Here is a 14,721-nt window from a genome sequence, read left to right on the forward strand (position 1 = left end):
TTGTCATCAACAAGAGATGAGAAAGGTGCATTAGGCATGACAAAATGATTCTCCAACATATTGCAAGATAATCCTCCAACATTTTTCTAAATTTCAAGAAATACAAGATTTTCAAAATTAAGTGGAAGTGTTAGAAATAATTTTGAAGTATACATTTAAAGTATTCTTTTAGTTCTCCTACATGTATATATAGTTATTAAAGATATGTTATATTTTTAAGTCTCTTAAATTATTCTAGACTAATATAAACATGTATGAAGAATATTATAATCAAAGTTCAAGTCTATAGAGATTTTCTCTTTTAGAACAGTAATATGATATGAGAGAGAATGGTATTTCATTTTATTTTTTTTATTGTTACACAAGCTCAAACTCAGGACATCTAGATAGCTCCATTATATATGGATAAAACTTGCCTGTAAAGGATTAATGACAGCATAATATTACATAGAACATTAATCAAATAAACTACTTATTCCATCATAATATGATTCCATGAGAAAACACTCCTCGTTTCTAGCGTTTCGACTCCTGATTACAAAATCAGAGTCTATGCGAGCTTTCTGATTGTGTCGCTCGCAGCCATTTCCATTATTCACCAGAACTAGGCTCTCCTTGTAAGCAAAAACTCCTACGCACCGAACCCACCTAGTTAATCCAAGGCCACTTATTTCTTGAGTGCTGGGATCACATAAGATTAGTTCACCAGAGTCAGAAACCAAAATCAGCTTACTGTTCTTCCAATGCCCAATCGGATACGAAATTTCTGGAAGAGGCCCAATAGAAAAATTTTTTACCCAACACCTCTCATTCAGTGTCCACATATGAAGAAACTTCTCATGAACATCCAATATAGCCAGGGAGTCTTGGTACGTTGCAAGACACTGACAATTATGTGACTTGCCACAATCTGGTAGCTGTATCTCTTGGCAGGTTTCCGTAGCCATGTCAAAAGAAATAATCACTTTTTCAGGATCTCCAAATATTTCATATGATCCCAACCAGAAAAATACTCCATTCATACAAATGTAACATTTATTATTTTGCAAATAATAATAACGTGATAAATCTCCCCAATGTCTCCAAGAACCAGTACTAGATGAGTACACGAATACACGTAAAGGATACCTGCAGCCTCCCCTTTCTTCCTGTTTTTCACGCCAGTAATCTTTCATAACCACCACTTCGTAATCTTTAGTTACTGGATGTAGTCCAAAACCATAAGCATCATATTGTGGACTATAAGAAAAATTGGATGGAGGATTGGGTAAGGGAGGTAAGAATTTGAATTCATTAACTGCGGGGTTCCAGAAAGCACGAAAATCATAATAATCGCGATACATATAAAATATTCCATCACAAGGACCACAAAGAAATGGACTGTGAAACGGCATGTTACCAAGCGAGGCGTATGATAAAACTTTAGGTGTCTCGTCTAGCAACAACTCAAGAGATTCAAGTTCACCCGCTTGGGTTACGCAATACTGAACAAGGAGGCAATCGCTGTCGTCACTTTTACTATAGTAATTTCTTAGATGCTTGGATATGAAATTGGGACTTGTAATGATAGCATACCATGATTTGCAAACACACTTGAACTGCAATAGATTTTTCACGGGCAGTCGTGATAAAATCTCAATTACCACATCTTCAGGCAAAGGATGACCAGTCATGGTTGCCATCACTACTGACATCTCCCGTTCCTTTTGGTCTCTACACACAAAAAAAAAAATCGGTTATCTTGCCAAATACGTAAATTAGGAATCCCACATAAAAAAAAAAGTATTAATCCAAATTATGATAGCCCTGAGTAAAAGATAAAAGATCTCACCTCTCTTTTAAAATGGAAGTTAACCTTTCACGGTATGGCGAAGCGTAACGGCTTAAGGAAAGAGCCATCCCTGTGTATTTTTGGAAGTAAAAGAAGCAGGAAATAATATTCATGGATTAACAAGGTAAAATAACAGTTAAGACAAGAAAGTTAAGAATTTTTAAGGATTCAAGAAATGAGACCTCCAGAGATGATTGAGAGAGGCTTCAACGATCTTTATTCTTCAATCAAGAAGATTAAGACTTGCGAGTATGAGAAAGACCTTCAACGTTTAAGATGCGAAGATTGGTAAAACAGAGCTCCCGTCCGTCTAAAATAGCCTAATAATAACTTATTGGTTTATACCAATAATAGTCAACGGTAATCCTTGGAGAGAAAGCAAGGACAACTGGTTCAAAATTTAGTAGTATTTTACAAGTCACACGACAACTAAGAGATTCCTGAATTGAGAAGAAAATATTACATATATGTTACTGTGAAAATTATACGACAATTAATTCTAATTGATTAATTTTTAAAGTCAGATGACAACTAATATTAATTGGATTATATTGAAAGTCACATGACAAACCTTCAGAGTCTGAGTAACCGCGTAAAAAGCATTATAGTTTAATCTTTATACGAGTTAAAAACTTCCTTGGCCCTAATTTTTTTGAGGAAAAATAAATCACCTTCTGATCCTATTAAGTTGGGGCATGATTGAGGTTTCCACTCTTTATCTCATTCATTTTATATGATAAAATTTTATCAAAAAACAACAAGTTAACAACGTCATTCACTTATAGAAAACAACAAGTTAACAAAAATAATCCTTTTAAGTTATGGTTTTAGCTGCTCTTTACCATATATCAGCATAGAATTATTGCTAAGAACTTCAATAGTCCTTGAAAGATTTAAAATTATTATGTATATCAACTGACTTTTGTTTAACAACACATTATTGTGTAGTTGTGTTAATTGTTATGTAGACACTAATGATGATAAAAAAAAAATCAGCAAGTTCATCAATTAAATTAACATGCATGTCACTAGACAAGTATTTCAAGCGTAAATCCCTTGAAGATGAAGAGTCATTCAAAGATTCAAGTCATGTAACTCAATCAAGTTCAAAGAAAAGTCGTATTGAAATCAGCTCCGACACTTTCCTTGCTGACCCTGGCCTAAGAAGACCAATTTATGAATACAATGTAAATGTTAGGGATGTAATCCAAAGAGCATATTTACAAATGGTCCTTGTCAACCTTCACACTATAATTTTCTTCAAAAACAATTTGAAAATATATCAACACTAAGATGCTTTAATCCGGCTTGGTTTGGTACAGACCCAACTTGGTTAAAGTACAGCATAGCCAAAGATGCTGCTTTTTGCATGTACTGTTACCTTTTCAAGTCAAAAAGGGGTGTTGATTTGTTTATGGGTGATGGATTTTCAAATTGAAAAAAAAAAAGGAATGATTTGATCTTCATATTAGAAAGTCTAACAGTAGTCACAATACAGCTTAGATAAAATATGAGAATTTAATGAATGAAAAACAAAGAATCATGACTTTGTTATCCCAGCAGACAACAAAGAGTCAAAGTGATTATCGAACTCGATTGAATGCTTTAATAAAGTGTGTCTGTTTTTTATTGCTCCAAGGACTTCCATTTCATGGCCTTGATATGTGAATGTTCAAGCCATCAAAGAAATTATCTAGAGCTCTTGCATTTCCTTTCTAGAAATTATGAAGATAGTAAATGAGTTATTTTCAATGAAACTCCTAGACACAACAAATTGACTTCTCCACATATTCAAAAGGACATTACTCAAGCTGTTGCAAAGGAGATTACAAATATGACTATCAAAGATCTAGGTGACTCATTATTTTCAATTTTAATTTATGAGTCACGTGATATATCAATCAAGGAACAAGTTGAAGTTGTTCTATGATATGTAGACAATAATGGATATATAATTGAATGTTTTCTTGTAATTCAACATGTGTCAAATATAACTGCTAGTTCACTTAAGGTAGTTATTAAAGCTTTGTTTTCTAAACATGTGTCAGTTACTTCTTTGTATGGCATGTTTAAACCCAAATGACTCTTTCTCTACTTTCAACAAAGAAAAGCTTATTCGCCTTACTTTTTTTATCCCAATGAATTCTCTATAGTGGACCTTACGGTACTTGGTGACCAACTTGATACATATATTATTGATCTTTGCGAAGATAATGAGTTCTCTGGTATTGAAGGTATTACTAGTACTAGTTTTGCGGAGAAAATGGTAAAAACAAAAAAAATTTTAATATTTTCATTGGTATATATACTTATAAAATTGTCATTACTTCTATCAGTTACAACTGCTATAATGAAGAGAGTTTTTTCTGCTATGCATATTGTCAAGAGTTGATTGCGAAATAGGATGAGAGATAAGTAGATGAATGACAATTTGGTTGTATACATTAAGAAAGATATCTTCGATAAGATTGATAATGAAGTCATTATAACGCAGTTTCAAAATATAAAAACTCAAAGAAAACAATTATAATGTAAATTTTCTCATTTTAAAAGTATTTTTAAATTAATATTGCTTGTTATGAGTTAATACATATGTTTCGAATTAATTTCTCTATATAACGCATGTCTACATAATATATAATATATATTAAATATTTGTTAGTAATTTGCCCCCTCATTTAAAAAATCATGGCTCCGCCATTGAGTTCTAGATTAAAATAAACACAATCTTAAAAACAAAAGAAACCCTTAATAAAAGAACTAAATGAGTATTGTTATATTAGTTTCCATAAAAAAATTAAATAGGTTAAGACATCACGTCACTAATTAGTTAAGTAAATATGATAATAATTCACTAGAGAAGGTTCAAAGCCTAAAGCTATATATCCTGATGTAGTGATCTAGTAATTCATTTTCTCTTTACAAATCCCCATATCTTTATATATTGGTTAGAAAATTTCCGTTTATATGAGAGATTGTTAGAAAATTAGGTTTTGACATGTTTAATTTACACAATTGAAGCCAAATTAAAAGTGAATTCCACTTATAGTTAAGACTTTGTTGAAAAATGTTCTTCAACATGAGTATTTCAACATCTCTAAAATCAATTATGAAATTAATCTCAACAAACTCTTAGTTGAGAAAATCTTCAAACCTAAAGGCCTCAATCCTATATTGAAACATTACAAGCATTTCTTATAGTTTATATAGCAATGCCTTAGAAAGTGAAAATTAGTCATGTAAAGCATCAAAAGCTTTTATAAAAAGGAAGACCTATACAATGTAGGCTTTGTGTTAAAACTACACATGCATTCTCGACTCGAGCTCGTGCTCAAGTTAATTATAAAATAAATTTTTAATGTAAAAAAATATTTTTCACCAACCTATAAAATTGCCTAGACTCATTGAATCTGCCAGGTTTAATACATGTCTAATTAGTTGTCATCTTGTTTAATAAATAAAAAAAGTTTTGATTTTATTTTAACTTCAAATATTAAACTTAAAAAATTCAAAACAATTTCGGTTTTATTTTAAAAGTTTGGGATAAGTGTTAAAATATTGTCAATAGTTATTAAAAAAGTATTAGAATTAATTTTGACAGCCTAGATCACCTATATAAATAGGAGATGAAGGGGATTGTTTAAAAGAATAAAACCTGAGTAAAGTTTTCTATTATTTACTATTGTTTTTTATTTCCTTCTTTTCTTCCTATCATCTTGTTCTTATTTGGTTATCATAGAAAAAAAAATAAAGTCAATTTTGTAGTTCACATATTTTGATAGGTAGAACAACCTTTCAAGATGGTATTGTTAGAATCTTAGAATGCTACTTAAGTTAAAATTATTTACATAAGTGATAAATAATTTAACCTTAAAAACAAAAGATATAATCTTTGACAACAATAAAATTTAAGTCATTCTCTAATCATCAAAACAAGTCTTACACAAGGGTTGCCTTCTATGAGTGTAGTTTCTGCAAGCAGAAAGGTCATTGGAAGGCTTAATGTTCCAAGTTAAGATAGCAGAATCAAGCTTGAAAGTCTGGCAGTCAATCACAATCTAATGCTCATAGACCACCTTAGGGATATAAACCACCACACCATAATATTGCAGCAGTAGTTTCATCAGGCTCTATCACCGATCCTAGTACTTTGACTGAGCAATTTTAGAAGTTTTTCTCCTTACAACCACAAACATTGTCCATTTTTTCTTTCGTAGGTCAATTGTATCATAGTTCCTCATGTATGTTATATTTTTAATAGGTCTTGGATTCTGGTGCTTTATATCATATGTCTCCAGATTCTTCATCTTTTACTTATCTATCCCCTTCACCCTCTATTCATATTATGGCTGCTGATGGCACTTTCGTACCCTTAATAGGTGTTGGTTCTATTGTCACACCTCACCTGTCTCTCCCTAATGTTTATCTTATTCTAAAACTCAAATTGAATATTGCTTTTGTTGGTCAGTTATGTGATTCTGGTGATTATTTAGTCACTTTTTCCTCTCTTTTTTGTTGTGTACAGGATGTGTAATCTTAGAAGCTGATTGGAATAAGCCGTAGGGAGAATGGACTATATATTTTGGATGAGTTAAAAGTGCTAGTTGTTATTGCTGCTACTACTAGTGTTGATTTGTCTTCTTTTCGTTTGAGTCTTTCCTCTTCTAGTTTTTATTTATGGCATTCATGTTTCATCTTCTCATTTGAGATTTTTTCATCCACTAGAGCTTTAGAAAATTTGCAAACTTGTGATATTTCTTATTGTAGTGGATGTAAACTGGTAAAATTTTCCTCTTTACCTTTTAATCGAAGTATTTCTGTTTCTTCTTCCCCATTTGACTTGATTCATTTTGATGTATGGGGACCTTCTTCTGTTGCCACAAAAAGAGGGTCTTGATATTATGTTTCTTTTATTCATGGTCATACTCGTTATTGTTGGGTTTATTTAATGAAACATTGTTCTGAATTCTTTGAGATATATACAGCCTTTCGAGCTCTTGTCAAAACTCAACATTCTGCTATTATCAAATGTTTTAGGTGTGATTTCGGTAGGAATACACCTCTAATAAATTTTATGAGTTGTTTGCCTTAGATGGAACCATTCATCAAAATTCATGTACAGATACTCTTGAGAAAAATGGAGTTACTAAAAGAAAACATAGGCACATTATCGAAACTGTTCATTCTCCCTTATTGTCTGTTTTTGTTCCTAGTGAGTTTTGGGGACAAGCTGTTCTTATTGCTTTAAGTTTGATTGATACAATTTTATCTTCTTACATTTTAGGTTTTTCTCCTTTCAAGAAGTTGTATGGGTATGCCCCTAATTATTCCTCCTTTAAAGTTTTTTGTTGTACTTATTTCGTTCTTTGTCCTCATGTAGAACACAGTAAGTTGTCCTCTTGATATATTATTTGTGTCTTTCTTAGTTATGGTGAAGGTAAAAACGGGTATCATTATTTTGATCCAATAACTCAAAAACTTTATATATGTTTCTCATCATGTTGTCTTTCTCGAGCATATACCTTTCTTTTCTATTCCATCCACTACTCATAGCTTAATTAAATCTGATCTTATTCGTATAGATCTTTTTTCTGAGGATTCTAACAGTTTATTATCTCAGGTTCCTAATACCTTAGATACCTCTTCCCATGTTCGACCAATTTATACTTATCATTTTACAGGTATTGACACTTTACTATCTAGCACACCTGAAGCTTCATTCTCATCTACAGTCTCTCAAGCTTCATTTGAGATTCTGGGTCCACCTCTATATCAATCCACATGTATCTGTAAGTCCACAAAGCTACCAGATTTTTTTTATTCTTATTATTCTTCATCATTTACTTTCTTTTTAGCTTCTATTCATTGTCTCTCTGAGCCCTCTTCCTATAAAGAGGCAATTCTTGATCCTCTTTGGCAGCAAGCTATGGACGGGGAACTTTCTGCTTTACATAAGACAGATACTTGGGATTTGGTTCTTCTACCTCCTGGTAAGATTGTTGTTGGTTGTCATTGGGTGTATAAGATCAAAACTAATGTTGATAGGTCTATTGAGCGATACAAAGTTAGGTTAGTTGCAAAAGGATACTCTCAATAATATGGTGTGGTTATGAGGAGACATTTGCCCCTGTTGTAAAAATAACTACTATTTGTACTCTTATTATCATAGCTTTAATTCATTAGTGGCATATCTCTTAACTTGATGTTAAAAATATCTTCTTGAATGGGGATCTTCAAGAAGAAGTTTATATGTCACCCTCTCCTGGTAAGATTGTTGTTGGTTGTCGTTGGGTGTATAAGATCAAGACTAATGCTGATAGGTCTATTGAGCGATACAAAGTTAGGTTGGTTGCAAAAGGATACTCTCAATAATATGGTGTGGTTATGAGGAGACATTTGCCCCTGTTGTAAAAATAACTACTATTTGTACTCTTATTATCATAGTTTTAATTCGTTAGTGGCATATCTATTAACTTGATGTTAAAAATGTCTTCTTGAATGGGGATCTTCAAGAAAAAGTTTATATGTCACCCTCTCCTGGTGTTTCACATGACTCTGTGTATGTTTATAAGCTCAAGAAAGCGTTATATGGTCTCAAATAAGCACCTCGTGCTTAGTTTGAGAAATTCTATATTGTGATCTCATCTCTTCGATGTGTTTCTAGTAGTCATGATTCTGCTCTTTTTATTAAGTGATTATTACTGTTGATGACATTGATGGTATTTTAGTATTGAAGACAGAGTTAGCTAGACAGTTTGAAATGAAGAATTTGGGTTATCTTCGATATTTCCTGAGTATTGAGGTCGCTTACTCACCTAGAGCTTACCTTCTTTCTCAATGGAAATATGTTTTAGATATTCTTGAGCAGGCTAGACTTACTAATAACAAGATTGTAGATACTCTCATTGAGATTAACGCAATGTATTCTTCTTCTGATGGTTTACCTTAGACAGATCCTACCTTATATCCTACTATTATTGGAAGCTTGGTATATCTCATTATTACTCATCTAAATATTACATATGTTGTTCATGTTGTTTGTCAGTTTATTGCTTCTCCTACTACCATTCATTGGGCAGTTGTTCTTCGTATTTTGTGATATCTTTAGGGTACAATCTTTCAGAGTTTTATACTTCTGTCCACCTCTTCTTTGGAGTTGCATGCATACTTTGATGTTGATCACGGTAGTGATCCCACATATTGCAAGTCCATTACTAGTTTATGTATCTTTTTAGGTGATTCTCTTATTTCTTGGAAGAGCAAGAAACAATCTATTGTTTCTCAATCTTCAACCGAAACAGAATATCGTGCTATGGCATCTATTACCAAATAGATTGTTTGGTTGCGTTGGTTACTTACGGATATGGGAGTTTCCCTTTCTCATCCAATTCCTATATATTGTGACAATCAGAGTTCTATTCAGATTGCTCACAACTCAGTTTTTCATGAACAAACTAAGCACATTGAGATCGATTGTTATCTTACTCATCATCATCTCAAGCATGACACCATTACTTTGCCTTTTATTTCTTCTTCTTTGCAGATTGCAAATTTCTTTACCAAGTTACATTCCATTTCTTGTTTTTGTTTTCTAGTTAGCAAACTCTCGATGCTTGTACTGTCGCATCATGAGTTTGAGGGAAAATGTTAAGAAATATATTTCTTTTATTTTATTTGTTAAGGGTAGAATAATATTTTTAGTTTAGCCTATATATAATCTATTTGTATTTAGGTTAAAATAATAACTTCATAATAAAATTATCAATGAAAACCCTAATCTTCTTCTCTCTTGCGTCTGTATTTTTTTGTGTTAATTTAGATTGCTTTAACAATTAGAACACTATATTGTTTGTTTAAAGTTCATTAATTTTACTCATTTAAATCCAATAAAGATTAAGATAATTAGTTGATACAAACATAATTTAGTAGGATACTATATTATTTGCTTATAGTTTATCAGTTTTTTTCTTCTAAATGAAATTAAAACTTAAGATAATTAATTTATACCATTAATTTTTTTATTTTATTTTTGATAACCCGGGATGTTCAGGTCAGCTTATGCGCACCACGACTAATCCTCAGACCTATTGAACACCCTACAAGCCTAATAAACAAGTAAAGCACCACTGGAATAACAAACATACATGTTGAGGCTTGAATCCAGGATACAGACACAGAAACCTTGTCAAGACCGCTGGGCACCATCCCAATTAATTATTACAGGTAGTGATTGCTCTTTTACCTTGACGTGCCAATTTTGTTTTGCTACCTTTTACTTGCTTTTCTCTGGCTTTGACTTTTATGCTTATAAAAAAATAATTGTTACAGGTAGTGAAGTGATGGCAGCACGTATTTGCGTGAGGGGAGAACCAATGGCCGATTGCACAGAACAAAAATGCAATGAGTTGTGTGAGAAAAAATATGGTGGAGATCCTAAAAAACAAGGAGGATCCAGGGGACACTGTGTTGTTTCTGGTACTTGCAGTTGTACTTTTGATCGCGATCCTAGACTTCATTAATATTATAATGATTGTACTTCAAATAATATTTCACCTCATGTAATAAAAGAAAAGCACGATGAGTCGCAAAGTTTTTAAATTGATTGAACTTTCATGACAAATAAACACAAAAAGTTTATTAGAATATCTTTATAATTACAAAGTTTTATGTGTAAATTTTATTAGGCCAAAAGAGGAAGATTGTACTTCGATTCAAGATACTTTACAAATCTGCGACAATTTAGAGAGAGGATGAATAGCCAAGAGAAAAAAAAATAGAAGAAATATAATTTAACTCCTGTACTATGACAAGTATTTCTAACAACTTACAAGACAATGAAATTGATTGATCCACTACATTTTGTTTGGAATCAAACTAGCAACTAACATAAAAGAAAAGAAAATCTAAAAATAATTGTATTCTAAGAAATTTACCAAAAAAAAAAAAAAAGAGGAGAAGAATCAGACCTTCAAGAGGTTTCTTCTCGTCTGGAAGTTGAGTGATACTGTAAATAATAGCAGCCAGCACAGACTTGGGGTTACTCCTTATATCAATCTCTTGAATTTTTGCAAGAGCTTCATGCACTGCTTTCATGGCATGGTTTTCCATGCCATGATAGGAACATAACCGTCTCACACTATGATTCATGGTCCCTACGGTCATATCCTCCAATTGTGCATGCCTCTTTCATTGTTAATCCTCCTCCTCCTCCTCCATTGCAAGATGCAGCACTACATGTTTCCTTCAATGTTCTTGGCAACTTATTCTCCTTACAAGAGATGAATAAACAAGCCGCTGGCATTGCTTCCCGGTTCCTTCTAGAGCAAGACTATTGTTCTTGTACGTTCATGTATATCTCTCTAGCCCGATTCATGAACGGCGCAAGACATAACCTTCTTGCCATTGTTTCAATGATTTCAAACCCCTGGATTAAATCCCCATCTGGGTTTGATTGACGATTAATCAACCAGTTCTTGGAAATTGCGACAGCAGTGGTACCACCCTTGGCAGGCTTGGAAATTGTGGTGGCTAGATTGGCATGGGTTAAAAGAGGGTCCGAGAGAGAACCTAAATGGTTGGGGTCGTATTCATTAATATTATCTTCAATGCCAAAAGTTCTCCATTCGGGTTCTTCATCGACATAGTAAGATATAAGAACCAAACCACAATCGATGCAAATTGTGTCCCCGGTTAAGTGATCAAGAACATTTGCACTGTATTTCTTGCGATTTTGCTTTTCTTGATGTGTCTTCTTCTTCTTCTTCCTTTTCGAATAATATACTTTTCCTGATGTGTCTTCTTCTTCTTCATTTTCGAATAATATAGGGTTTCCGTCAATCTATCGCTCTGTGCTGCAGGTTTCACGTTTTTTTAAATTTTTTTGACAAATAGTAACAAAATACAGCAAGAGGTTTTGTATTTCTAGAGGCACTGGCTTGGTCAAGTAACCGTAGTTGATAAGGATGAGTGTATGTCTCTTGGAAGGGCGGAGAAAGAAAACGTATTTTACTTAGCTCGCAGGACTGCTTAATTACACATTGCCTCCATGTTGGAGATGACAATGATACCCACCTGTTGTGTTTTTTTATATATTTATTTAAATATTTATATTCTATTTATTATATTTTGATTATATTTTGAATATTGGATATCTATTGTAAGAATATTATTTATTATTCAAAAAAGTAAAACAATAATATATATGCAAGTATTATATAAGTTTTTGAGATATTTATATATTATATTAAATTCAAAAAAATATAAACATACTACTTATATATCTATATAATATAATTATATATCTCGAATCAGATTGGATTTTGAATTGGGTTTTACAATATATATATTTTCAATTACCTACAAGGTGAGAACTAAAAAACTCATTCATTCAAGCTGATGCGATTGATATCCATTAAATTTAAATTAAATTATCATCCATATCTCCCTTTTCAATCATAATTATTAAACATATCTTATTTAATGAGTTAATTTTGTAATATTGACACAAAATCTAATCCAAGTCAGGTCAACCATTTTGAAAATTGACTCGGTTAAGCTAGATGATCTAATAGATCAATTAATAATCTAATCACCCTAACTAGATTCAACTAAGAATTAGTCATGTTAACTCGAAGGATTTTAAAAAACTTATCCTAAACAATATTATTTAATTTTTTGTGAAAATTTTTATCAAAAACATCATTTGAGTTATTTTAAATAAAACTAAAATAACATAATTTCAAGATTGACATGTTGACCCACAATTTAACTTGGTAAATTCATGATGCTCCACAAGTGAAATTTCAATCCCGATCTAATAGCTATACTTTCAAAGCCTAGACTAGCATAAATTTTAAGGGAGTCCAGGTTCTTTTCATTTCTTTGAAGAATGATCGTTGTGTTTGACAAAAAAATAAAAAAATAAAAAAGATAGATGAAGTTAAGTAACATTTGTTGGTTGGCAGCAAATCTCCAGGTCCTCATGTTGTGTAACAAAACCCCAAGAATGAGTTAAAATTAAGCATGGCTACGATGCGGATTTGAAGCGAGTTATATCTCTCCCATTGATCGGTTCTAGGTATATATATATTAGCCGCCTCCCAGCTGAGCTACTTCCTATTGAGCTTAGTCAAGCTTTGATTTGAAGCTAGTAGAGAGATTGAATTTCCTATATTCCTAGTTAGGCCTTCTCCTAATGCCCTATTCCTAGCAAGTGAATCAACAGAACTGCCACGAGTTTGATAAAAAAAAAAAATGATTTCTGCCACCAAAAACATATTTTTTAAATGATAAAATAATGGGAGATGAAATTGCAAAACTAAAATCAATTAGGAAAAAGACATATAAGAAAATAACAATTAAAAATAAATAAGGATAGATCTGATATAAAAATCAAACTAAATAAAATCTCAGGGGATGGAATCCAAAAGAAAATAATATACTAATTAAAAAAATAAAAATCACATTTGATATAAAAACCAAATCAATTTAAATTTCAAGAGTTGAAACTAAAAAAAAAATAAGCAACAAAAGGAATAAAAATCAAATTTAATATAAAAATCAAACAAAACTTAATCTAAATGAATGAAAAAAAAAAAAAAATTAATGAAAAAAAATATCTCGAACATTCAAAGATTAATCAAAAGAAACAAGAAGTATAACTAAAATGAAAATAAAATACGAGAATGCATTTACTTTTTTTTTGCTTGGCCAATACATCCCAAGGCCGTGAGAGATAGGGGGGGGGGGGGGGAAGAAAACTCGATTGCTGCCAAACCATTTAGAACCAGCATACAATGCCAGCTCAATAGAAGCACCGCTACTTGCCAGAGCTGGTGACATGATGGTATGGTGTTTTTGGCAACTATATCACGTGTCATGCGCCGCTTGAATGCGGTGTCTCCACCCCACGCACGAGCATGTTCTCTCAAGACATCTTACATTTTTTTTTTTTAATTATACCTTCAAAAAGGACCAAACTATAACACAAAAACCATGATAAAAAGTCCAAAAAGTCTTTAGATGGCAACTTATAAAATTTCAGACATAAAGAGCACATAAGTTATTATACTATATATTAAAAATGAATTTACAAGGAAAAAAACCCCTTCCATGATATCCGAAACAATTTTGATCATAAAGGTTTGGCAATGTAATGTTTCGATCATAAAGGTTTGGCAATAATTACATTGTGCAACTAAATACAAAATAGCCAAAAAAAATCCCGAGAACAAACTATTTTTTGCCTTTTTTTAAGGGTATTATAGTATTTCCACTATTTATTTTTTGTTTGAAAAGTATAATCTGACCAGCAAAAACCACCAATGACAACTAAGTCCCTATGAAAAGACAATCACACACACACACAACAAGATGATAATTAATATTTAATTAAAAGATGATTAATAGTAATTAAAATATAATCTAACAATAAATTTATTTTAAGAAAGCAATTGTTTTAGGAAATATTCAGGACGTAAAGAACGAAAACAATACACACACACACACACACACACACACACACACAACAAGCAGGTTCAGGTTATTCATTCCTCACCTCCATAGTCCATTCCCATTTTTTTTTTTTGGAGAAATACCCGATACTTGTCTCTATATCAAGTTTTTGAAAATACTGGTGGAGACGAATAATTTTGCTATCATTAGTTAAAATTGACTGGTTTTTTTTAAAAAAAAAAAAAAATTGTCGTTTTGAGACAACACGGGCTAAGACAAGATTAATCCTTTAAAAAACAAGGTTTGAATCCTGGTTGCTAGGGCTTGCAATTAAAGACCAAACCACAAGACCCCGGGAACATTGGTTTTCAGCTCTACACAGCCAAATGTGATAGGAAACTTCTGTTTGTTTCTTTTTTAAATCATAAAGCTGTAAA

The 14,721-nt window shown here is 32.0% G+C and overlaps 1 protein-coding gene across 1 annotated transcript; it reads right to left on the bottom strand.

The window, feature by feature from the left end:
• Window positions 1–320: 320 nt before the first annotated feature.
• Window positions 321–2,178, bottom strand: LOC18100517 (F-box protein At3g07870). Its single transcript, XM_024603444.2, has 3 exons — window positions 2,014–2,178; window positions 1,832–1,901; window positions 321–1,713 (listed from the first exon to the last, which is right to left on the bottom strand). Exons 2-3 carry the CDS (start codon window positions 1,897–1,899, stop codon window positions 456–458), a joined length of 1,326 nt encoding a protein of 441 aa, XP_024459212.1. The 5' UTR covers window positions 1,900–1,901; window positions 2,014–2,178; the 3' UTR covers window positions 321–455.
• Window positions 2,179–14,721: the final 12,543 nt, after the last annotated feature.

Source organism: Populus trichocarpa, chromosome 6 (assembly GCF_000002775.5).
Source record: "Populus trichocarpa isolate Nisqually-1 chromosome 6, P.trichocarpa_v4.1, whole genome shotgun sequence".
In the NCBI taxonomy this organism is placed as follows: Eukaryota; Viridiplantae; Streptophyta; class Magnoliopsida; order Malpighiales; family Salicaceae; genus Populus; species Populus trichocarpa.